General features: G+C 44.8%; 1 protein-coding gene across 1 annotated transcript; it reads left to right on the forward strand.

Annotated features, from left to right (window-relative positions):
* The first annotated feature begins 1,535 nt into the window (after positions 1-1,535).
* cpa (F-actin-capping protein subunit alpha) lies at positions 1,536-26,937 on the forward strand. The gene is made up of 8 exons (XM_075669392.1): positions 1,536-1,633; positions 7,225-7,340; positions 7,691-7,754; positions 8,400-8,722; positions 9,485-9,569; positions 16,336-16,407; positions 22,354-22,416; positions 24,033-26,937. Exons 1-8 carry the CDS (start codon positions 1,592-1,594, stop codon positions 24,171-24,173), a joined length of 906 nt encoding a protein of 301 aa, XP_075525507.1. The 5' UTR covers positions 1,536-1,591; the 3' UTR covers positions 24,174-26,937.
* Positions 26,938-27,115: the final 178 nt, after the last annotated feature.

Raw genomic sequence — 27,115 nt, forward strand, 5'->3', positions numbered from 1 at the left:
GTTTCAATCCTGAAAGCTTTTCTTGAAGCCTCCGAGAGTAATACCTTTAGTGTCCGATCTTGAAAGCCATATCACGCCGCGGGTTTCGTATCGTGCGTTTCACGCGAGTACCGAAAGGTAACAAGACGGTCTGTAGGTATCTTTAGCGTGGCGTTAGGTCACAGGCCCCGCAGAATCCAGAAAGCATGGGCTTAACCAAGTGAGCTCCGAGATGCGGGTGTATACACGCCAAACATGTAGCACTGAGAAGTGACATCAGTGAACTTCTAAAGAAAGCAGTTCAGTGTTCGGACTGCCTTTGGGACCAAGCAATGGTGTGATAAACGCATCGAACATTCCATCACAGACTGTTTTGGGCTCCCGCCGTAGCATATCGTTGATATTGTAACACTTGTAACTTGCCGCCAACGAGCCAAGCCTAGGAAGGCTAAATTAATGCGGAGGCCCCACTAAAGGCTGCCTCATCGTGATAATCATGGTTTTGGCAGATAAAACCCCAGAATTTAATTTTTAAAGACCAATGGGCATTTTGCTATCGAATTTTGAGCGTTTTTTTCTGCGACTTCTTAGATTCGGTGCAATAAACCGAACTCAGCTTTCCCTCATGCATTTTTTCTCGCACACAGTGCGTTCTACTTTTCCGAGAAAAAGCGAAGGCTTCGCTGTAATACAAAAGCCTTTGAGTTTAAGGCATTGGTTTAATGAGGTTTGCATAATCTCGGAGGCCATATTATAGTGTGGCGCCCTCTAGATTTATAATGCGGATCTTTAAGGCTATAATTTTGCTGGTTGAATGCGGTGGAAGCGATTCGAGAGACAGAAACACGTCTTTAGAACATCGTGTTCATGACTCAAGGTTTGTTTCTGTTGCTCTAAGGGAACGGTTGCTTGGTCATGTAATCTGGGTACCGCTTTTCAACATGCAGAGCTTCGTCGCGTTGCAAAGAAGTTGCACAGCGCCTATTATAAACTGTATCTTGTTTGTTTTATCGTTGTGAGGAGGATACGACGAGCAGCGCAAACCTCGTACATTTGTTTCCCATTCCTTGAACAGTTGCATTTGTTCGCGCAATTTGAGAGCTATCTGTAAAGAAACGAAAATGAAAACAGCAGCCGTTGATGTGACTACAGGAGGCATCTTTTCGTCGCAATGAGCGCAGTGTTGGTTCTATTCTACACACACACTCACACACGCATACAAAGGCTAATATTTGGTTAACTTAATTTATCCGCCAAAGGAGTTGTGCTCGCTTGTCTGTTGAAGCTGCTTACTTTCGTGACAGGTCAAAACTATACAGTATGTTAACAGGAATGAAATGTTTGAAACATTATTTGTAACGATACTTCAACTGCACGATCAGTTAGTATTAACGTTCGGTTTGAATATATAACAGAAACACTGTGGTTTTCTTAATGCAGTCAAATAAGAAAGAAACTACCACAAGTGTTCACATGTGTGACTTGCAATTAAATAAATTCGAACAAAAGCCGCAAACAATAACATTTGTTGTGACTGATCTGCAGCGCCTCTACGACGACGCACGCAGGATGTCGTGCGATCCCATGATCCCTCGGTCGCAGGCGTGTAAAGATGGCGTCTGACTACGATGAGCCGATATCCGACCAAGAAAAGGTATTTCTAGCAACTTTATTACGCCTCTTCATTGTTTACACTGCGTGCGAATTCTTCGACTATGGGCCGAGCACCAAGCGCGACCGGTAGTCTTGGTCAGTCAAGGGTCTGACGGCGCGTGACAAACTTTTGACAGCGCTTGGCCGACACTCCGGGAGCAGCAATCACCGGTGATATCAGTTATCGAGCAGTGCTACGGTGACTGTTGCCAATGTCTTTCCGGCTCGCTTGTTCGTGGAGAAAGAGCGGCAGGACACACTTCATTTCGGAATCGTTTCAGTCCCGTGCGGCTCTTCGAGCCGAGGTTTTCTTAGCTTCGGTGGGTTAGGCTTAAAAAAACAGCAAAAAGCAGAGGGGCCGATCCCAACTCGGAGCGGTCCATCGCAGGGTGCTCGCTTTCAAACAACCGAAGGAAGCTCGCGCTTTTTCGTCTCGCTCCTGACGACAGGTGTGCCGTGCGGATCGCGAACTCGCCGGAGTTTGTGTAAAGACGGGAGCTGCCGACAACGTTATGCATCGAAAGGAACTAGCGCTTTTTGTTTAGCGATCGGCGATGCCATCGGCGGACCGGTTTAGGAACGATGCTGCGTCGGCGGGCGTTTTGCGAGCGCAGTGAACGTGTCGTTCAGACGCTTCCTGTCGGCATTTCAAAGTCCGCTACGACGAAGCGTTATCGCTCTTGAGAGCTCTATGGTCGGCGTAGCTGGAGTAGCGGTGCTTGTTCAAGTGCAAAGACGTCGTGGTGCACGAGGCTAGTCATAGGGAGCAACGCTCAACGTCTGACCGCGAAGCATCGTTGCAAATAAGTGTGTTATAAATAGCACTGTAGTTAGCTACGATTGCTCGAACCCAAATGGGAAAATAGGTGCGCAGGCAAATCTCTGCATTTCGAAATGTGTAGCTGGTTGCGCTTTGCACACGGGCGACGGTTGAACGAACGTGCCTTGGTGTGCTCATAGCAGGCGACATCGCATTTTAACGACCCCGCGACCTCTCACGTATTCGATCTGGTTGATCAGGTGCACGATTACAGCGCTGACCTGTATTAGAGAGGAAAAAATTCTTCACAACAACGCGCATGTTTTGTATCGGCCGGAACGTTTGGCTGAAATAATCTGTGACGCAAGCATTGCTTCGGCGTACGACACATTGCAAGTGAACGCCCTCGCAACGTCAGTGTTTAGCTGTGTGTAAATGTTAGACACGATACATGATTGGACAGGGTTAGTGTGATGCTTGCGGCCTCAACAGGCTCCTGCAGGTTACGGGACTATCGGTAACCCGCTTGCCGTGTTTTCACTTCCGATTTCGACCGTAGACGTCATCGTTTAAGTACCCTGTCAACGACGATTTGCTTTTGATGGCGTGTAGCGCGTCAGCAGCTTCTGTGACAGGAAGTTCGTGACAAGGCGGCCCACATCGCCCCATACATAGTCACGAGCAGACGGTGTATTAAAGCTGGCGTCGTTGAACTCATTTCTTTCTTCCGCGAACGCCGCTTTGCCCGATCTTGCTGGGCTTCCCCGTGAATTATGTGCGCTTCTGATTCACCGCGGCACAGCCTTTGAATCATCGCGGCTGCTGTGCAACGCCCCTCTAAGTTGGGTTTGATAAACACACAAGAACGCCGGAAATGTGATAGCCGATATTATCCGTTTGATTCTGTCGTCTGGTTGATGCGCTACGCCGTGCAGTGTGTTTCTTCGATGGTTTCGCATTGCTCCGAATCAGCCAGCGATGCGCGATTTCTTGCAACAGTCAAGCAGGCGAGAACATGCGTTTGAATCGCACCTGCGGGAAGGATTAAAAAAAAAAAAATGCTGCTCCAAATCGACCGCCACAATTCGCCGCGAAATGGAACGTTTTTGCTTGTCGGCTGCACCGACGACCACAGAAAACCTATGTGACTGCAGGCTGTGGCTGCATGGTAGTGTAGTGGTATAGTACGCGATGCGTCATTCCCACGTTGGAACGAGCGATCGTCGCCTGCTTTATCGCTTCATATTTATTTGTTTTGTTTCTCTTTCCTTTTTTTTTCAATTCTCTAGCCCGATCTTTGTGGCACGTGTGTAGTTGCTCCCGACTGCTGCGACCCATTCTTCGTGTTCGCTAAAGCATGACCGTATCCTGCTAACGAACGTGGCACGGGGTGCTCCGGCTGGGTGGGCGAAGAGCAAAACGCGTCGCTTGCATTCCTACGGCGTCGGCGGAGCGCGGCGTGTCGTTCGTTGCTTGTCGTTTGTTTGTTCGTTTGACCTTCCTTCCTCGTTGTTATTGTCGGCCGAGACTTCTCGCGTTTACGCGCACCCTTCTCCGTAGCACTCAGCCGCGCGCCCTGAACGGTCGGCGTTATCTCGCCTCGTGCGCTCTCAGCGGTGCCTTTTCGCTGCTTCGGGAAGTTGCAAGACTCTGTAAACTTCCTGGCTGCAGACCAAAAAAGAAAAAAAAAAGGCTCCTTTAAAGGCAGCCTCTCGAGGGCCGCCACATTGGCGTGTGGCTTGCAGTAGAGAGAGTCTCTGATGCCGTGTGAGGAGGAAGGTAGTAAACATAGCTCAAGCATGTCTAATTGAACTTGTGTTTGTCATCCTGTGTTGGTGTGTGGATGTGTGTGTGTGTTTGTGTTTACATGGATGGAAACAACTTTATTTTAAATCCGGCAAAGTTTAACGACCCAGGCTCAGGCCTCAGAGTGAACTTGTTGGGGAGCTAAAGACATACTGTACACTATGATTGCATACATGGACCACATCTCTATAAAATGAATACAAGTGTTCTATGTTGATGATGCTGTTGGTCCTTCTTCTTGGGTAGACAGTGTTGCTTCGTTGAACTGCATCCGAAGCGCTCGATTCCTTTTTAAGCAGTTATACTTTTTCGCCAAGTGGCAGTGGCGTTAAATTAGTTAATTCCACTTTCACTTATAATTTCCGCAGTCCTTTAGAAAAGCCGAACGCTAGAACTTTTATGTTCACTAAATGGCAAATGTACCACATTTCACTTTTCATTGTAGAGGAATGCATAGGAAACTCTCAGTTGGGATAACTTGTTTCGCTTCTGTCTTGCGTAGTAAGTGGTCTCAAGCGATAGACACAGGAGCCTGCACTCTATGGGTACATCTTTCAGTGGGCACTATATAAACAATGCTGGCCATGACTAATCTTCCAAATCTAACTAGCAGGTGTTTCTGCTAAATCGATGATCTCTCACAATGTCAGATATGGTTGTGTTTTGCTTCATTAAAAGTCACTTTGATGGTTTACAGCTGTAAGGTGGACATTCTGTTGTGTGCTGAACTTTAATGTTCTTGTCCAACACATGTACAGCTTACATGCATGTGACGTTCACCTTTTACTTTTAGCAGTCAACAGATGTGGTGCTCCAGGCTGAAGTTGGCTTTTTCACTTTGAGTAGTTGGCGTACAGGCACCAAAGGTTTTTCTTTCGATTGGTAGGATTTCACATACGGTATGTCAAAGCTGTCATAACATTTCATTTCAAGATGTCAGAAAGGTAAAAACTTCCAACATGCTCAGCCTCGTTGGGGCCAATATCACTTTGTGAGCACATCTGTAGCTGTATGGTACGAGTCTTGCACAAAATGAATCATTTGGCATAACCGAGCCAGGGTGTTAAAACATAATGTATGTGGTACATCTCCTGTCCATGTCAATTTGTTGTCACATATTTGTTTTTATTGCATTTACAAGGATTCAAGAGCTTTTCAGGGTCCTCTTTAAAGAAGTAGACTCAAAAGCTTTGTTGTTTTTATTTCTTTATTGAATAGATGACACCCAGCCTCGATTCATTGAGTGCACAACTAAAAATGAAGTTACCTTTTTATGCTGCTGGTTCAAAATGCATGCTAGGTGTATCTTGGCTTCTGACGTAAATCGGGAAGCTATTTAAAGAAGTCTGCGAAACCTGACATGGCTAACTCGTGGTACCAGACAACACTAACATCTACACAAACACTGTGACTGTGCTGACAAAAGTCAATTCAGAAGAGGGGAGAGAGGGTTTCCATACATTTCCAGGAGGAGCACACGATTGGAATGTCCGGCTCGGCATCTTTTGGCAACACTATCATTGTAGTTGTTTGTGATAATGTGATTGCCGACTCCCATTTGTCGTGCTTATAATCTTGCTTTATGTCCGTAGCCGCATTGCACTTAGTGCAAGTTTTTAACTGCTTGAATGAAAGGCAATGTAACTAAATTAACCTCTTCAGGGGCCAGGTGATTCTGTTTATTGAAAATGTTTTTTCATAACTTTTCTTACATCTTCAGAATTATGAGAAACGTGCCTGCAGACTGGATTAAGAATTTTAATTATTCAAATTTTGTCAAGTTTACAGAATGTGGGCTCAATGCGAGTACTCTGTTCAGAAATGCAAATGACATCAAATCTTCCCAAGTGACTGGATGTTAGTTTAGTGCCCGAGACCTCATAAATGTCAGTTTGATAGTTTTTGGAAAATACACAGGCCCTCTCAACGAGACTGCAGTTCTGATTGCTATTGCAGTTGTCTCACATTTCTTTGCACCGCTAAAACATTATTTCTGGTGGCAAAACTGCCTAATTTATATGCCAACTTTATCACAGTTGACGTCAAACGTTTACAGATGGCAGGATCTCGGGAGAAAAAAATTGAATGTTTCTGCAGCCTGCGAATGTTACCTGGTTCTCAAATTTGCAGCCTGTGAACGTGAATATGTGAACATGGTGTTATATGGTTTTACTGGCTACATTTACGAACTGCTTGGGAATCGCATCTTTTCAGAAGCCGCAGTCTGTAAACTTTTTACGCTAGTTGTATTTTGTGTTATGTTCAGCTGAATAAACTGGTTTGAACATGGTTTGCTACAATTAACTCCCATGCTAGATGTTCAACACACACACACAAAAAAAACGTCCTTGCAATGCTGCCATTGGTGTGTGTCAATAGCTTTTGATGGTGTTATGTAAATAAATGAACCTAAATTTGCATATAGGATGGTCAGGCATGTATTGATAGCACTTTCAACATATTAGCAATGGCTCAAGTTCAACAGTGCCACTTAAAGGCTAATAACTACAATGAATTTCATTACTGTATAAAAAGCATAGCTTCAGATAATCTAGGTATAACACAGCATCGGTGCAAAATTTTACATGAAATAAGATTGAAGGGTCACGAAAAGCTTGTGAGAATTGCAGTTTTTATTCTGAATCCAGAGCATGGGGGAGCAGTGCGGCTCTTTGGTGTACTGAAAATCTCTGAACCAATGCTCTGTGACCTGCATCATATTCACTAACCACTAGGTGCATGCATCATGTGCTTAAGCATTATTTAAAGGCTGTCAATGAGACAAATAACAGCCTTGAAGCTTTGGCAAGATTTTTTCAATGACGTATTTACTACTTATTTACAACCAATTAAGCCAAAGTGAATGTTCGTTGCAGATGGCCTGAAGACTAATACAGAGTCTAGTGTTTATGAGCTTCAGCTTATCTGGGAGGTGCTCTCAGTCACGAATAAAATGTGGCCCTAGACATTGCACTGTTGACTTGGCCAAAAGCCGGAGTTTTTTAAGAGTCAACATTTCTATGCAGGTTCGCATAGTGTCTGACTTCATCCAGTTAGCACCACCCGGGGAATTCAACGAGGTGTTCAACGACGTCCGCCTGCTGCTGAACAATGACACCCTGCTCAAAGAAAAAGCGTCCAGGTAAGGAGGGGTTTGAATTCGAAACTAGCTACGATTCATTAACGAGAAATTTAGTTTTTCTATAGTATGTTATAAATGTAAGTGACAAAGTGTAAAAAAGCCCTTTCAAGTTGAACTCTCGGCAGATGTGGCGTTTTTCATGTGTAGTGCTCTACTACGAATATCCGGCCTCTGAGAGCTTACTCTAGCCAGTTTTTAGTAAAGTCAACAGGTGGTGCTGTTCATAAAACATGGCGAGGGCCTTTTATTGTATGTTCCTGACTTTCAGTGTGTCTTTCAACTGCTGTTCAAATAGTGGTTGGGAAAACTTCCTTGCATTTCTTTTTCTTTACTTTCTTCTTATTTTTCAGTGCATTTGCACAGTACAATAAGGATCAGCTGACGCCAGTTGAAATTGAAGGCTCCGAACACAAGGCAAGTGCATACTTCTCCAGCTGATCGCGTTGCTTAAGAAGCTTTACCTCATGAGTTCCTATAGAAATTAATGGGAATAAAAAAAATTGTTCTGTTTGTCCTCGACTGCACCGAATTTGATTAGGTTTATGACATTAATAAAAGTTTTAATCTACCAATTGTTAGGAGCAAATTTCGCATTTAGACTGTCAGTTTATAACAGGAATGGTCAAATAGTGCCAAATTTAGAAACACTGCAGCATCAGACTTGCGACTCTGCAGCCGAGAAATAAAAAAAATATCACAACCCTGTAAACTACACGTGCAGAAGCACCTATGGAAGGCCAAATTGATGTATTGATATGCCGCTCTAAAGTATATTTTAAAATTTTTAGTAGGGCATTTGCAACCCCCCCCCCCTCCCTGTAAACATTGTAACAACTTCATGTTAGCTGTAAATTCACATATAAAGCTTGCCTGAATCAGATGCTTAAACAGGTTCAGTTTGTGGAACTGCAGTATCTTTTCATAGTACAGTCTTGCGCATTTATAAACTTGTTAAACTGTCTTTGTCAATAATAAACCTCTAATGTATTTGAATAAAGAAGTCAGAGTTGGTCCCCAGCTAACGCCTCCTCTTAAGGTCATCTACCTCTTCATGTTCAGGCGCTCGTCACCCATTACAATGACCTTGGCGAGGGCCGCTTCTACGACCCGCGCACGCGGCAGTCCTTCCGGTACGACCACCTCCGCAAGGAGGCCACCGACTACCAGAGCCATCCGCCGGGCTCCAGCGGGGATGGCAGTGCCGGACTGCCCGAGGGCCACGGCGAGAGCTGGCGGGCTGCGCTGGAGGAGGTGTGGACACAGTACGCGCGTGAGCACTACCGGCACGGCACGTGCGCCGTCTTCGACCGCAGCCCCAGTCCCCAGGAGTTGTCGCTAGTCGCCTGCCTTGAAGACCACCAATTCCAGGCACAGAACTTCTGGTGGGTGTGGTTGTGCGTGCGGGTCTGGTTGTTTTGCTTCCATTTCTTTGTTTCTGGTGGCCTCATCTCGTGGATCATGTTCGTGAAGGCCAGTCAACACTACGTATGTAAAGCACAGATTTCAACATGTGGATAATTTCCTAAACATTAGGGCATCGTGCTGCTCTGCTGAGGGAACCCTGTTTGAAACAAACCATTGCACCAACTTGGGTCACTCTCTAGTTAAAAAAGAATCCTTTAAAATTTCTTCCTTATCATCATGCCTGTATGAGTTTTCAAATTTCTAGCATCAGTAGGCTACCCTGGAAAGATTTAGTCGCTCCATAAGCACAGAAGATTGAAGCAATTACGTGCAGTGTCTTGGTCCTTGTCATTGTCAGTGATGAACATTGTTACAACGCCTCACCGCTTGTGCATGCATAGCTTTATTCCCTATGTTTTAGGTACGTATACAGGCAGCAAACTTTCGTCCCCTTTCCAGCCACATTACACTACATCATCTAAAATCTGTCATGGTCATAGCATCATCCTATCAGACAGTTCAAAATCTGATGCTGTTGCACAGAGAAAATAAATATGACATCCATAACACTTGTCATGGCATAGCATGACCTCAGTCATTGTTTGGCCACTAAACACCAAATACCCGCACACTCACATTGATTGCAGTTTAGAATATAGTTAGTTTTAGTGTCTGAAGCACTGTTTGAGCACAGACAAAAACCTAATGTGTGATTTTCTTTTTCTGCCCTTGATCACCAGGAATGGTCGTTGGAGAAGCGTCTGGACAGTAAACTTTCCCTCCGGTGCTGCCACAGCCGATGTGAAAGGACTCGTCAGAGTTCAGGTAAATGTCTTTTTGTTTGACATCCAGCAAAGGCATCTAGCAGCTCCTGTAGCTCTCAGGTGGTGATGCAGGGCTGCATTCTTACACTCATTGTTTTGCGGGCGATACAGCTCTCAATAGAACCATTTAATAATTGTAGTGCCATCTTTCCTACGAGGCAATTTGCCCAGATAATGGTGGCGTAGTCATTTTTGCAGACAGCGTGTACAAGCACAGATTGCTTGTATTATGAATAAGACAATGTAGACGTGGTTCTCAGGATGAAACCATGCTTGAGTGACGAGCCCCAGCATGTGCAGCTGGCACTTCATTTGAATGACGACCGGTGCTGCCATTAGTTGGGGCGAATGTGCGGTGCAGAGAAGCGTGCTTGCAAATTAGGAAAATTGCCCATAGAGCTCATTGAAGGCAGAAAAAGTGCCTTTCATGCGTGTATGACAGACTAAAACTGACTGGTGAAAGATGTGGGATTTGTAAGCCTCGCAAACGTACCTTGCAAACTGCCTACCACAGCCGTGAATAGCAGGTGCACACGCGGCTCATATCAACCACGGCTGGTCAAGCTTTCACCCATAGAGAAGACTGAGAATGGAGCTCTCACACAAAAGGGGTATTCGTATTACAGTGGAACCTTGATTACAGTCGCCGACCGTTTATTCGGACCTCACGGAGACTGCGGAAATGTCCGAATAAACAAGTGTCCGAAAAAGCAGATCAAGAAAAAAAAAAGGAAATGCTTTATTTCCACGCACTTATTCGCGCTCGGCAGTAGGCTTGAAGAAATTGTGAATGCGCCGTTGCATGCTGTTTGGTTTACGCGCAATAAGATAAGCCTGAATCTCGGAGAGGGTCGTACGGTCACTATAGGCGGCTGAAAGCACAGTCACAGCTTGTACACGCTCTGCATGTGGCGGCAGCGTAGCACATAGTGTGTCATCTTCCGACTCGGGGTTATCGTCCGGCGGTGTAGCAGAAACCTGACGAATGATCTCGCCGCCGTCTAGTTCTGCGCGTGTCAGTGCAGCAGTGTCAGCAGCTGTGAAACTGTCAAACGAGACGGTGTCCGGAATCGCAATGCAACCACATGCGCAGGTCTTGGCAGAACATTTTCGGCATCGGTAGGGAGCACACCGGAAGGCGACAAATCCTAGGCCTCCTGGCACCTGCTTGCCGACATTCCCCAGCACAGTCTGCGCGGGCACTGTCGGCGCCATTACACACTTGACGCAATGTTTCCGTATGCCACGTTGGATCACCGCAACGTCAACAAAGCACACAAAGCAAACATCACCATGCTGTCACGCCGACACCAGTCGTACAAACGAAAAACGTGGCGTGCTCGCAGCATCGTGCACGAAGAAACAAACCAGAACTGCTGTAGCCACGAACCAGCCAGAAACGATGATGAGGAGCGGGGATTTGCAGTAGCGCCGCTTCGTGGGGCAGCAAGGAGGCTCCGTTCAAAACAACAATGGCGTTCAGCAAGTCGAACCTTGCATCAGTAAGAGTCGGTGCATGGTGCTCTCGATCGAGTTGGCTGAAGGAGTGTCCGAAAAATCAGACGAGAGGTTGCAAGGTGTCCGAACTTTAGCTAGTTGTTACACATTATGGTCCATGGGGCGAATGGCGGTGCCGCGAAGCAGAACGAATAATCGATCATGTCCGAAAAATCAGTCAGCGACTGTATATATCCCCCAGTCATGCGACGACCTGCATTTTACGACGAATTGGTTTAATCCCGGCAGATCCCCCATGGAAATAACGTATTAAAAACCTCAATTATACAATGCAATTTTACACCGACCCTGCCTCTCTGGTACCATCTGAGAAAAAAGAAAGAAGCCCTAAGTAAATGCACGCTGGCACGTGAGCACACTGTAGCCGGCTGATAACAGGTGTGCAATACCGTATTTACTCAATTGTAAGGGGAGTTTCTTTTTCATTATTTTCGTTGTTTAAATTCAACCCTCGCATTACATTGGAATAACTGCAAAATTCACAATCTTAAAACAAATATCCTATATTCTGCGGTTCTTAGTGTCACATTCACAACCTGTACTTTTAAGTCTCGATCCAATCCATAGACAAGTTGACCCTAGTCAAAACTTCTTTTTTTGTTGGAATCAACGCCATTTTCGCTGTACTTGTGTTACAGTCAAGGGGCTGCAGTACCCTGTGGCCTTTCGTGCTTCGACTCCGCTTATTTGTGACTTTGTGATGACATAGCGCATTCGATATGACTCCCGCTTCGAGAGATGAGCAATTTTGTTGGCCGAAAAAGAGGGAAACTCCTCCATGGCTAGGCGGCCCGACATCAACCATTCGGGGATAGCAGGACCAGCGGGAGGCCCTCTTTAAATGCGAGGCCAGTCGGAAGATCTCCGTGATCCTTGCAGTAGCTTGGTACGAACCCTGAATGAAAGGGTCCTGCAGCCTTATAAGAAGTACTTTATCTCGAACTAGCTCAAAAGTGACGTGATCTCGTGCGATCACTTGTGGAGATAGTTTCGCTTTCGCGAGACTTGGCTCGTCCCGGTACCAAACTCCTCGGAAGTATGCGGCCGTTAGTGCTCTTGGCGCTAACCAGGAGCTTGGCACAGTACCAAAAATGCTGCATTTATTAGAATCTAGGCCGATAGCTTTCTTTTTTTTAGAATAATTCTTGTACCAAGCTCTAGGGTCGGCTTAGATTCGAGGATTTATAAAAATACGGCAGTTTTTTATTGAAAATGATAAATATGGTGCATAGCTAGTGCCATCTAGAAAAGTCTGTATCACAGCTACTACTAGCCACGCCAGTAGCCAACCAAAGTACACGAGCGATGTCGCTGTTTCTATTTGTGCCGTATTGGTGTGGTATGGTGACTAAGTATCGGCGTGCGGCGTGGCGTTATCGTAATGACACCAAACGGGCTGTGCCACACACTAAAGGTTGTGCTAGCTGCAGAGGTGTCATGAAACGTTCAATCCGGGCGAGAGTTCAGCATAGATGATAAAAATGTCTGTCGTTGGATGGAGGCAACAGGAGACGCCTTTTGTGTGCGCCGTGTGCCACAACGAGGAAATGATAGCAATAAGGAAGATAAGCGGTGCGATAACAGAGGGGAGCTGTTTGCTGAGATTGCGCCGCGTTTCGATGCATACGAGCCGTGCTGCACTGTCTGCGCATACATTGGCGTGCGGACCCAAGCTTACGCGCATCCTCAAGTATATGAACGAAACTAGCAGCGATGATGACATAGAGTGAGCTCGGCACGTTCATATTAAGCAAATACTGTTTTCATTTTGTGAAGGCTGTCTTCACTTTTTGCTCAGCTTACATTCGAGATAAGTTTTTTTAATTTTTGCTGGCTTCGGACATTCGGGGGTCGGCTAAGAATAGGGGCTGGCCTAGATTCGAGTAAATACGGCACTCGTCAGGGATGCTTTCGGTGCCGAGTCACACGAAATTTTATGAAAGTGAAACCATCCCCGAAAGGGATCGCCCATGAATACCGCCTAAGGAAAGATGCCTTCACCTCAGATGACGACACTAAACGATGAGAACTTGTTTCCGAATTGTCCATTCGTTCTGACTTATGTGTCCGTTCCAACTTACGCAGACATGTTGTGAAGCGTCGACAACATTTGACAGTTTGTTTGTGCACGTGTCGATGTCGGGGACTTGCTAGATGTTGCAGCTCTTGAGAGGAGTTGGTGCGTTGTGGCTGGGCAAATGTCCAGAAAAAGATCACTGATTCATTTTTTAAAGGTGAGAATGAGGATTCGCTCACACCTCCTCCAGGTAAATGCTTGGTTATTTTTTTAATGTAATTTATAGTGCAGCCCACTTATAGCAATACCACATATAGCAATATATTGGATATAACAATCGAAATTTTGCACATGGGGCGGCGCTTTCCATGCAGAATAATAATTAAATTTGCGTTGCTAAGTTCCCCTTAACCGAGACGGTGTGAAAAGTTAGCCTGCAGAAGTTCGTATCTGCCGCCATTATCGTGCACCGTGCCCCACCAGTGCGCCGATTGTCAAAGCCATGGAGAGCATTGCAAGTTAGGTACGACGTGCCACAAGATTGCGCCAGCTGCTTTGCATCCGTATCGCCGGTAAGTGTCCAGATAAGAGAAGAAAAAAAAGAAAGCATTCCTCAATGACCGTGGAAATGCGCCGCAGAAGGGGCAGTAGGTGCGCCGACAAAACAGAAAGCTGTCGCTTGAGAACAACCTGCGAGTTTTGCAAGACTCCAAATACGAGCTCGCGCAGTCGATATTGATGATTCTGAAAATCAGGAACGCCACGATCATGAAGGGTAGAACCAGTGACCATGCCGATCAACAGAAAGGCGGGCTTTGTGCACCAGGGCGAAACCCCTATGTGTGAAACCAACACAGTGGCAGCCGCTGACGTTACCAAACTTTGGGAGCACGTCGCTGCTGCCGATAAAATGGCTGGTGCTTTGATGGAGGAATTTCGGAGGGCAGATAGCGCTGTTTCGTTCTGCGAAGAATCTCCGACGGGGCGTGACAGACGGCGGCGTTGTGCGATGGAGGCGATGACAGCCGCAGCAGTGACGAGATTGACGATGGCCTGTCGTTGAATCCGGTCCCAATATTCACGCTAAGTGCACTGTCGTCGATAGAGTCGCTCATTTATTTCATGCAAGCTAAATTATAGCTGCCAGTACTCACACCGAGGTTGTGAACCTGAAGCTTCTGCGAAAGCAAGGAAAGGTTTCTGACTATTCCAGCTCGCCTAATGCTTCTCATGCTGTTTAGAGGTATAAATAAACTTTTCATTTTCCACAGCCTACTTTCTACAATGTCAATTTTTAATCGCAAGTAGCAAATTTGGTTTTGGAACTACGAAGGTATGTTCGGCAGCTTTTTTTTTCTTTTTTTTACAGCAGTCCGGATATAATGATGATCGGTTATAACAATCAGATTTTTCGTTCTTGTTGATATCATTATAAGTGGACTGAACTGTAATATACCTTCCCTGGAGCAGTGCAGGTTCGTGCCACAGGCTTATTCAGGCAGTGTATGCCCACTTTTTGGGCAAGACTGAGTGTCACTGCCAATATTCTTAATTTTTCAATTGTACGACATCTGGATTATACAATGGCGTTTCCGTGGCCCCCTCATTGTTGCTTAATTGGGGTTCCACTGTATTTGGTTTGCTTCAAAATTTAAATTTCGATATTCACATATTCGCACGCCTCTAACAAACGTGTAACACAAGGAAGAGAGTGGATCACACAAGTGGTGCTCAATACAATAACAAATAGCTGAGTTGTCAGCTTCACTGAGCATCATTTAGGTTACCCACAGGCTTTTCTTTGATGGCTGGCAGCCTGTTATCAAATCGGCCAGCGGCGAATTTTCAGCACGGCTGTGATGCCTAGGTCATTAGGCCCAATAGGCTCTGCTTAGTCAAGTATTGGCAGCTCAAGGGATAGTTTGATGGCAAAGCAATTCAGATCTGTTCACAGCAGCCACACTACACTAGAAAATCAAACTGCCTCGCCAGTGGAAGAATCCACGGGATGACAACAACATTCACGGCAGCCTCTATTTCGGGGTGCCGTTCCTAGACGCACATCGGTCTTTTCTCGTAGCTTCAAGCAACCAATCACATGATAGTTTGGAAGTATGGTGTAGCTTTCCTGCAATGAAAAGCTTAACAATCAGCTAGTTTTGCATTGACATGCAGATTTATGGCAATGCAGTTTGTGCTGCTGTTGAGTGCAGCTTACGGCAGTGCGCTGTGGATTGCTGTGAAGCAGCAAGTCTAAAAAAAAAAGTTTATGTTCAGCGCACAGCTGGAATTGGCATTTATGAAACAATCTTATACATGTGAAAATACAGAGTTCAGGTGAGGTGCAGTTGGCACCAAACTTATGGGACACAGGAATTGATAAAAATCTGGATTCCTGCCAAGCCTGGGAGCATAGCCTCAAGATCAGTGTTTCAGCCTGTACACTCTTAAAAAAATTTATACCCTCTGTTTTGTATCTTCTGCCACAATGATAATTGTCAAGTCTTGCCCACATTTCCTTTCTTCGACGCTGCCAGCCCAGTATACTTCCAATACTGAACGGCTTGCATGTTATCAGCGTGACACAGCATTCTTGACCGGAAAGTAATGAGGTCCGAGTTTTCAAGAAAGGAAATGCAAGCAAGGCAGACGACGATTATTGTTGTGGGATAAGCCGTTGAGGCCGTGGAGACTCACCGTCCTCAACGCGCGGGGACTGCTCCGTCCTCCCCCTCTACTTGCGTGTAGGTTAAGTGGCGGGCACCCCAGCTCGGTGGAATAATAGTTTTCAATCAATCAATCAAGATAAGCCCCAAGGGGTGTAGATATTTTCAAGAGTCTAGCAGTTCTTGCGACCGGCACAATTATTCATTAAATTAGAAGCACCATGCTCTAACAGTGCAGAAAATCAAATTTATCTTGGAACCCGTGTCTCGTAAGCTTTCGTGGCCAGTTGTACGTGTGAAGAATTCTCATAATTGGATACTTTGTAAATCCAGAATTTAAGCAGGTTCTTTTTTGCTTTAAATTTCCTATGAGCCATGTGGTGTAGGCAGTGGCAAATTCGTGAATGATGAACTTGTAGTGTGCCACTACTTGTAACACTTGATGCCATCTGTCGAGCAGTGTTAACGCCTGCCAAAAGTAGTCATCGCATGGGTGAGCCTGTTTGAAGCTTTCGACAAAACAAGGCAAGCCTACCCAATTAACGTGTCTTTGTTGCTTTGTGCAGGTGCACTACTACGAGGATGGCAATGTCCAACTAGTAAGCTCCAAGGAGATCAAAGCCACCCTCAACATCACGGTAGGCCCTCTTGCTATCTGCTTATTGCAGGCCTTGTCGGGCAGCGTGTGAATAGCATTGGTAACTGAAGGGGACATTGTTTGGAACACGGTCGAGCTAACCTGAGCTCACCAGCAAGGAGCAATTGCACCTAGTTGTTGCTGTGACTCAGAAGTATGTCGCAGCAACAACACGGGGACCCCAATTTTGCTATATACCGTATTTACTCGTATTTACTCGAATTTAATGCACACTTTTTTCCGGTAAAATGGGTCCAAACATTATGTGTGCGTTAGAATCGAGTGTGACCCCGAATCTGTGTTACCATATCGCCATCGGCATTTCAAAATGGCAGCCTCGTACACACTTTGAGCCAAGCTTATGCCTAGCTGCCGTAGCTTCCTCCATGTGCTGTAGTACATGTGCTAAGGTTAGTCCACCGTCTTACCGTTTTCTGCATATGCTCACATTCAAGCGAGAGGCCACACAAAGGTCAATTCGCTCGCTCCTGCTGCCGTACTTTGTCACTCCAGCGTGCTAATAAAAAATTTCTGTGGTCATTGAATGAGGCATGTTCATGTTTGCTTGTGCGCGTGTGACACCATGCTTGTTAATTAGCAAGCAAATGTTTAAAAGTTTACGCGGATGATAAAACTACTATACTTTTTGTATAACTGCCTACCAATTTGCTATCGCAATCGATGCTTCGCCTTTTGGGTGAGATTGAGACTTTCTTTATTTATCACAATTTTAGTGCATTGGGGTAAATCTTTGCTTTTCCAAATGAGAGAAAGTTGTCATCCTGTATGAAATAATGAGGTGCACGGTACTGTAAAGGACTTTTCTTAGGTCGTGGCAAATGGGTGTGGGTTACTATTGAGGGCGTCTTTCTTTTTTCCTTTGGTAACGGAAAAAGGGTGCGCGTTACAATCGAGTAAATGCAGTATACACATATATAGGGCACCACCATCAAGTCATTTGGAACATGTCTCTTGCGCCCCCTGCAGTAACAAAGCGAACCTTGAGCACAAATTCTTACCGGCTATGGGAGATGTAAATTATGTCTAGAAACGGGTACCATCAGCACAAATTCAAGAACAACAACAAAAAAAAAATTGATCAATATGTTCATTTCATTCGTTGATACCGCGAACCCAGTTCTGGGCCTTTACAGGAGTGGGATATGCGTATACAGTCGCTGACTGATAAAGTGGACACCGATAATCCATACATGCTTGGTAATTTGGACAGCTTTGCGGCACTGCCAATGGCCCCATAGGCTTAATGTGTAATTCCTGCCGCCGTTACGTTTGAAGACATTTGCAGACGTCGGCAGCACGGTTTTGTCGTGGGCTGAACTGAACAGTGATGAAATAATTGAGCAAGTTCTCCCACCATCAAACAACGACTCTGATAATGATGTGCCATGTGCTCCAGAGCCTTCCACATGCGGATCTGACTCCAGCCTTTGCAGTCTTTGCATCGGTGTGCAGCTGAACTCAGAACTAGCAGAAATACAGGCAGACTTTGTTGCACGTAAGCGGAAGTGCGTGCAGCAACACATTGACCGCTTGTTGTGTGCACAGGGGCCTTAAAATGCAAATAAGGTGGTCTTTTTTTTTTATACATTCGTTTTTCAGACATTCAATAGTTTGGACTTATTTACGTTCCCTGTGGTGTCCAAAGTATCGGTTGTCGACTGTAATGCATAAGATAAATAACTAGTAGCTGCCATGTTACACTTTGTATTGCGTAATTGCATGGGAGTGCAGTTTTGCAGTCACTCCACTTTGTATATAGTTTATAAGCGAGGTGTTTTTAAGCAAGATGTAGGTACATGGTGGAATTGAGTCTTCCTCATTATGTGACCACCAGGCTGCATTCAAGACTGCGTAGCTGTGCTGTGGGGCAGATTTCTCTTGGCTCCCCTGTGATAAAATCTTTCTTGTGGGTTTTATGTATACAGCAGAAGCCCTTTAGTACGATTTTCGCTGGACCACAACAAAAAAACTTAATACCCGGCGATGTAGTCGGCAAGTGTCGCATCAGCTGGCAAGACGGCATCAGAGCTCAAGCAGTCATCATTACTGGACTCGGCCGCCACCATTCGGCTACTGCCACATGCTCGGGCTAAGAAAACCACTGTGCAAAAAACAGTCGGCGACAACTTGTGAAGGTGTCCTTCCACACGTGAGCAACGATGTGCACCATGCTGAGAATGTCCACTTCGCATCGCTTCCCAGCTTCGGAGAACAAAATCATCCACTTTTTGTTTAGAATTCACATACTCGATTCCTGGTCCATGGGTTGATGAGCAGAAGTAGGATTAGGGGGCTAAAAAACAACTTTGATGCTTTTCAGTTTGAGCGTGCGGTTATGTGGATTGCAGTTGTCAAGGACCGTTATTATGTTGCGGCCCTTGGAAAGGTTTGGCTCATTGCCAGTCCAACTGCTGCAGCCAGCCTCGAAAAATATCCTGAGTTCATCCAAACCTTCCTGTTCGCCCCATATTTGACACCAAGGCTTTTGACATTTTTGCAATGGTGAAGATTTTGAGTAGGGTTGCCAACGACCTTGAATTTAGCGGGACAGTCCCCACTTTTGAGTAGATGTCCCACGTCCTGACTTGACACAGTTGCGAAGGCCAAATGTCCTAACTTATGCTTTCTTTTTTTCTGCTGGATAACAAAAATAAACCAGATTTTCTTTTTATAATGCCTGGCAGTTTGTTTACACTTTTTTTTCTAATGATCTGATGCATTGTCATAAACATAAAGGCGGTTTCGTTTTTGTCGTGTTTCTTTATGTAAATCGCAACAAAAATTTTGTTTAACTTGGTAGCGTTGTAAGGGTTGATCATTTGTGTGGGGGTTGGTTGTCGCGTCGCCAGCCCCCCCTTCTTCCCATCCCAATTTTCTCCACTTGACGGTTGGCAACCCTAGTTTCGCACCTTCCCAATGACGAGCATAACAAACGCTCCGTCCCAGTCATATTGGCTGCAAGAGGCAGAGATATTCTTTGCTTCCACTTTTTTCCACCAACGTGCAAGTCTCCCATAAAGGTCACCATTTTGTTCAGAAAAAGCTTGTTAAAAAAAAAAAAAAAAAAAAAACGCCGCCTCATCCACATTGAACCCATCGTTTGGGTGACATGTAGCAATGTGCTGAAGCAGCTGCGCGTTTTTCCGTACGGGGGCCACATGCTCATCAGCACTGCCCATTTCCCCACGCACACTTCTGAAGAAAACCCTGTGCCTCTCTCGGAACCTCGCGAACTAGCCTTCAGAAGCCTTGAATGAATAAATATTCATCATTGCATATTTCTCCGCTGCTGCCATTATCAGAGGTCCCCTCAAAGGCAGAGGCACATGGCGATAGTCACTCATCCACTGAAACAAAGCTTTTCCAGCTGAGGTTCAGTTGCGGTTCGTAGCCGCTTTCTTGAAGCATGAGACTTTTTCCCTGCAAAGGCTTGCAGGATCTGGTGTTCCGTTTTTCACATATGTGCCCAACACGCTTCTCTTCACATCGCGCCTTTTCACGACGTCTTGTCACTGTGCACCATTTTTCAACGCTTGCGAGATTTCGATTTTAGACGCCAAGTCCTTGGCCTCGTACTTCTGTCGCTTTGCTGGCGTTGCCATCAAGTAGCTTATAGTGATACGGCATGCACAACAAAGCAGCAATGGAAGAAAAAAACTTGGAACAGGTGATGTGGATCCTACAGTGACAACAGGGAAAATGGCGCAGCCGAGTAGTGAGAACAAAGACAAAAAAAAAAAAAATGCTCAGTGATGCTGCAGTTGTCGCACGAACTGATGACGATGGCCATGCCATGGTGATGCCTTCCACATTTCGGTTTCACTGAAACGGTTCTAGCACTGCCTTTACATCACTTCCGTGCCGGGGCATTCATCAGCATTTGTCGGAATTATCTGGTGCGCGGTTGAATCCTGCCAAATTAACGAATGTTTGGTCACATAGACTAAACATGCACTTTGGCTAGAACCAAAATACTGGTCTGAATTTCCAAATTAATGGGGGTTGAATTAACTAGTTTTTTCTGTATATATTTCCGATTGGGCCACACATAAATGGGCTGACTACGTCAAGTGTGCACAGACCGTGTTTACGTTTATCCCTTAGGCAGCTGTCCCAACATTACTTCCTATCAAGAGAGGAACTAACTAGCTGCTGTATAGCTACCAGTGGCCAGAACTCCGAAAATCGAAAAGGCCCAGTACCATCGTTGCTGTCGCCTGTGAATGTGTTCTGTGCTATGAAATTGAAAGCACCTTCAAAAATGATTATCGGAGGTTAAAACCCAAGTTTGTCAACATGTTCCTGCGCACACATATGCTCACCTGTTACCTGGTCAGTCTGTATTTTGACAATCATGCTGCCGCTGCAGGTAGGCGAAATTACAGGCAAAGCATGCACGAAATCTTCGTCCCCCGACAACAACAGAAATCGGCTGAGCTGACACAGTCGTTGTCAAGTGCTTCACTCACTTATTCACCACCCTCGATGATGCAGGCATTGAGAATTGAGTTGGCGTCACTTGAAAGTGCTTGAAGAAGTCACCCAGGACTGTCTCACTATTTAACTTATAAATGAACAAACATTGTACACATGGAATTCGCACAACAAACAGCAAATGCACCCTATGCTGCATTCAACACTTAGTGACTTGGCTTGCCCTGTAGTTTGGGCGTGGTCAGCGACTATGGGATTGACTAGGCTTTGCTAGTTTTTGTTTTGAGGAGGCAGAGGTGACATGGCCGACGACCATGCCGTCGATGTATTAAAACCAAAATATAGCTTTTTATGCTTGACTTCGTCGCCAAATGGGCATGCCGTCATGCAGGCACAGTCTAAATGCCAAACAGCACACTGTAAGCTGCCAGAAGTTTAAGAAATTGCCGCCAGGACTGTGGTGTGTCGAAAGCGCGCATTGATGATAGTTGTAGATGTGCAGCTAGGTTGTCTAATGTGGTTGAAGTTTTTCTTTTAAATTTTTTGTGTTATAGATTGGGCACTTGATATTTTTCTTGTAATTATACGCCAAAGTCTCATTATACCGTGCGAGAACAACAGTGTGTTGAAAGGGGATTCAATGCGTACATGTCTGTGAGACCTTTGATGGGACTGGACTACAGTGACATTATACCTGGGAAAACGCGTGAATTAGGAATGTATCCGTGGCATTCTGCTGTGTGTGCCAAGTAATCGAAAGCACTTAAATTGAGTTTTGTTGAATCAAGGGTTGTATTATGTGCTCACAGTGGAGTTGTTGGGCTGGAGTGATGGAAATGAGTGCATCACAAAGAACAAATTAAAACCAAATGTTCTAATAAATGAAATTTATGGTGCACTGTTGGTATCAGTTTATCAGGGTGCTGTAGCAAAAAATATGGTTTAGACAACCATATAAGTTTCTTGGAAGTAAAATTTTCAGCCCAAATGCAGCTTGTTTACTCAGCAAAGTCCATCAGAGGTTCGGCGGTGAATAAACAGTTAACAAATGAATGGCACTTTGACCAGATTGTGGGTTTGTTAACAAGTGCTTAAGTTTGTTCTGCGAGGTACATGTCGGCCACGTTGGAAAGTCTACGCTGCTTCCCGAAAGACATGTTCACAGTAGTGTGTGCTGTTGTCCGCTGTATGCGTTCCTTCACCAAACCTGAGGGGTAGTTCAGGATCCCTTTAAATGATTTCTGCTTACCGAGATAATACTTTCTTTCACATTTTCTTTGTGTATATTGCTTGTGCTGTCCACTTCATTGGCTCAGTGTGTGCAGCATTATGGTTTTTGTCACAGTGTCATTAGTTTGCTTCCTGGCTGTGCTAACCACATTGTGTTGCTTCTGGAATTGAAAGAAAAACTAATGTATGTTACATATTACCATGCATTAAGTTGTGCATTCCACTGTAAAACGAATTCTTGTCACTCATGTCCTGTCTCCAGAATGAGCAGCAAGCTGCAAAGGAGTTCGTGCAGATTGTTGAAGATGCAGAAAACGAGTATCAGGTGAGTTTTTTTGCATCGCTTTGTAGAACATTTTCAAGTCAGTGCTTCCTGGTTGGTTTATTTACTCTGCCATTTCTCTTGCTGTGGTATGCAAGATTTGGTAAGCAGAATGAAATTGGCAGTAAACTTGGTTACATAAATACACGCAGGGTTCTTGGCATTCTCAGTGCGTGTGTATTCAGGGCTTGACTTATCTGTCCTGCTATGGTTTCTGGGACCTTTTTCACAAACAATGAACTGGACATACTGAAATAATGCGCATAGGTAGAATGGGGTCACAGTGCATTACAATTATGAAAGGTTCCATGGGCAACGATAACTGGTTCATTGTTCATCAGTCTAAATCAATGTGCAGCAGTGAATATGAAGGATCTAGCTGCACTCGGAAAAGAAAAAGAAATGTATCCTGTGTCCTTGCTTCGCAACTTTATCCTAGGTCTGTCGGGTGTACTGTAGCTTAGGGCCATGGTTCCACTCAGTGTTTGCAAGTTCTGTATAAGTGAAGGAAACAATAAAAAATTACCAATCAGTCACTCGAGCATGCTGCTGCAGAGCTTTGCCATGGTTCTTACCTACCACATACAAACAAGTACAATTGGTTTAAAGTAAGTAAGTAAGGTTAACTAAGTTTACTGGGCGCATAATTTGCAAAAAGGTGAATTCCCAGAAAGCCTGACCACATAATCTTGAAACCAAAGTTTCAATCTGTAGTAGTTCTTGTTACAGTGATTCATTATGTTAAAAGGGCCCTGCCTTAACAGAGCAGAAACTCAATTTTGTTGTGTGGAAATTGTGGCTCGTAAACTTTTGTGTCCAGCTCCATGTAACGTGGCTACATTTCCAAGTTTTGTATCATCCTGGTGACAAAGCAACATTGTTAGCTTCGATGGGGTGAAATGCGAAAACACCCGTGTACTTAGATTTAGGTGCACCTTAAAGAATGCCCCAGGTGGTCGAAATTTTCGGAGTCCTCCACTGCGGCTTGCCTCATAATCAGAAAGTGGTTTTGGCACGTAAAACCTCATAATTTAATTTTAACATTGTTAGCATCTGCTACATTGCCGTTAATTGTGCTGAACGCAAGACTTGTAAACACTGCCAATTAAAATGTTGATCTGTTCTCCATCTGTTCCGCCGCGGTGATATATTTGTTGGGCGTGGTAGAGCTGAGAGCCTTATAGAATGGGTCCTTGCTGCTCTCTGCAACCCGTAACCCTCACCGATGACCTTGAAGAGCAACAGTAGTAGCTATACCGCTTTTTCTAATTTGAGAGTGCCATTCTCTGCATTGCACATTTGCCCAAACGGCTAATAGTTGGTTCAAATGAAAGTGAGGTGGTAGCTGCACATGCCAGAGCCTGTCTGTTGCGCATGCTGTCATCATGAGAACCACGTGAAGGTTAAAAAAAGAAAAAGAAAGAAAGCTGCACCCACACACTCTGATTGCAAAAAAATGGCTGCGCTGCCACCAGCCTGGCAACGTGCCTCACGGGAAGTCTAACTTTACAATTACATAAAGGGCCAATCACAGCGACATCTACAAGCATTCTAATGTTTTATTGCTGCTGTCATACCAAGTAGCAAACCTTTCCTATCTTTTTTGTTTTACTTCTCAGACTGCCATCTCCGAAAACTACCAGGCAATGTCGGACACGACATTCAAGGCGCTACGCCGACAACTGCCACTGACGCGAACCAAAATTGACTGGACCAAGATCCTCAACTACAAAATTGCCTCGGAGCTGAAACACCACTGACTGTCTCCTCCTCTCTGTGCCGCCCATGCTTGCAGATTTGTTTGTTCTTGAAAAGACTCCTCTTCTTGAGCCCGAATTTTCTATTCTTACGTGCTTCTGATCTACTGTATTTGATAATTTGTATTGTTTTTGGTTGCCCGTTTATTTTCTGTTGAGCCTTGTCGTAGTCTCAGTCTTGCTTGTCTCTTCGCCTCGTAGAAATGGACTTCATGCCGCATTTGATTGAACTCCTGTGTTTGGACTTGTGTGGCTGTTCTACTTCTCCGGGTGCAACTTGGTCCAAAATGGTTTTTCATTCATGGAGCCAGCAGTTAAGCTAGTTAAACTGAGACAGTTAAAGGTAAAGGCATCTTTTCCATAACAAGGTACTGCTGGTGATCATGCTGTTGGAGAAAGTCAAGTATCATTAACTTTAAGGTATTTACTTCTTCATGCAACACGTGAGCGTGGTCTTAGAGACTAACACAGCCCACTTGGAGGCTCCTGTTAGTTGTTTGTTACTATAGTTTTGTTCCCACAGTGGCTTTCTTGAAGTACATTCTCAAAACTCTACATGCAATCGGTTTCTTTCCCTCTGTTAATATAGTTCTGTGACCATTTGTCTTTTGACGAGTTTTGTAAAAGCTTGGTTTAAGCGGTGTTTGCCAACTTCCATGCACAGTCATTTGAGATTTTAATGAGTGCAGGAAAATCGCAGCTCACTGTTGTTGTTTTTCCTTTTTGCCCCCTCGCACACAAGTCAGGCATTCATTTCAGACTCGGCATTGAGACATCTGTATGCTGGCCTCAACCGTGCAGTGCAGTCCTGAGTAGAGCTGCGTCAGCACCAGCCTTCTGTGGTTTCAATTCTGTGCCTGTTGCTGGCATGCTAGTATTGTTATCTTGAAGAACCCGCATTAGCGCTGCGTTTACTTTGTGCTTTCCTTTATAGTGGAAAACATGTTGGACCAGTAACTATTGTACAGAGCCAGATTGATGCAGAAGGAGGCAGTGAGTGGGGAAGTTTGGAACCTGTAAGACTTTTTAAAGTGCTCTGCGTTATGCAAACCCCTGCATCTTGCCTGCGCCGTAGACATTGTGCTGCCGAACTTTTCTTTTGAACTTGTATACAACTGCACGTTGTTAGAATCCAGTATGGAGGAGATAAAAAGCAAGTAGTAGTGCCTAAGTGGTGAAGGTATGATGTCAAGTCCTTGAAGCCAAGCTAGGATGTGGTTCATCTCAACCCTTTTTACTTGCACCTGTTCTTTCGTGCAAATTTGCACTGTTGTCAACTGCTGACACCAGTTCCCTTGGGCATGTAGACTATTGAGTGAAAGAGGATTTTGTTTTTGCATATCGTTTGGCTTGGGGCATCTTTTGTACACGCCTAACAGTGCTTTTCGCTTTGCTTGATCAACGGGCTTATTACAGGCAGTAAACAAACATCTTAACATGTGACTAGACCATTGTAGACCTTTATGAAAGAAGAGTTCCTAGAATTTCTTCTTTAGATAAAAAAATTATGAGGTTCTTTTTAAAGAAGTTTAAGCTGAACTTGAGATGAGTCCAATGTTGCAGCTTGAGTGCTGATCGTGACCACAGCTGCATTTTTGCAAAGCTGTCGGAAACTTCCAATAGATTGTGTTGCAAGCATCATGCATTTTCTGTACAACCTGTGAAGCTGTTTAAAGGCTAAAACTTTTTAAAAGTTTGTATGAGCAAGCTCAGAAGAGGGTGCCGTTTATTTATCTGCCGTATTTGCTTCACCTGTTGTGTGTTTGTTTCCTGGCATAGCTAGGCGTGTGTCAGGGCAAGCCCCTGGAATTAATGATCCTTATGTTTCTTAGGTATGATTGGGTTTTGATTTTATGCTTCACACTTCCTTTTTACAATCTATTCTGTGCAACATTTTTCTTTGCTTTTCTCGGTCATCCCAAGTCAGTGCACAAAGGCAACTTCTAGGTGCTCTGCAATGCCTATGTCTGGAAAAGTATTGCACATTATGCAGTGCTATAATGATCTGTAAGCACGGATGCATAGTTGGATTCCATTGAACCGCTTTTGTTCACTACGGCTTGAGCTTTGCTCCGGTGAAGCGTGAAGTCATGTGACAATCTTTTTTGGTTGCAGTGTTCTGTGCCCGTGTGCTCTCTCTCTCTTTTTTCTGTTTATCTGTTGAGAGATGCAAATAGGCTGAGAACCCATTCAAGAGTTGTGTATTCTATGTGCGGCCCATTTTGTGTATAAGCAAAGTTTGTATGAGCAAGCTCGGAAGAGGGTGCTGTTTATTTATCTGTCGTATTTGTTTCACCCTTTGTGTGCTTTGTTTCTCGGCATAGGTAGGCATGTTAGGGAAGCCCCTGGAGTTAATGATCCCTATGTTTTTTAGGTGGTTGGTGAAGCGGTGAGCCAGTGAGAGAGAGAGCAAGACTGTTTTGTGAATCAAAGGGCAGGGAATGTCTGTGTGTGTGTGTTACCATTTTCTGGCACATTCGCCTCTCTTCACGAAGACAAAGTTCATGGCACAGAGAGAGTCAACCTTGTGACACGAGTCGAGACAATAGGCATAAATTAACTTGTTCTTTTTTTTTTCCTGCCACACGTGTGCGATATTTCTCGAGCTGTGGTTGTAACTTTTTTCCCTAGATGAACAATGCTGTTGTTCTACCCTCCCGTGGCTGGGTTGGCGCAGTTTGCACTTGCGCCGTGCCTGTGAGATGGGTTTTTTTCTTGTTGACCCTTTGGGGGATAAGAAATGTTGAATAAAAGAGGGTTGCGAGAACTTGTTCTGCTGCCTTTTTTTTTTTTGCCATATCTGAACCCTGTCTGTCACCCGATAAGTAACTAGCTGTTGCTTTAAAGGAGTTCTGACACGTGATTTCAGATTTGTAGGCACAACCTGTCTCTCACTCGCATGAGGATGTCACTTTTCAAGTACGAAGGTTAGGAAATATTCGATT

This window comes from Dermacentor variabilis, chromosome 9 (assembly GCF_050947875.1).
Source record: "Dermacentor variabilis isolate Ectoservices chromosome 9, ASM5094787v1, whole genome shotgun sequence".
NCBI classification, from domain to species: domain Eukaryota; kingdom Metazoa; phylum Arthropoda; class Arachnida; order Ixodida; family Ixodidae; genus Dermacentor; species Dermacentor variabilis.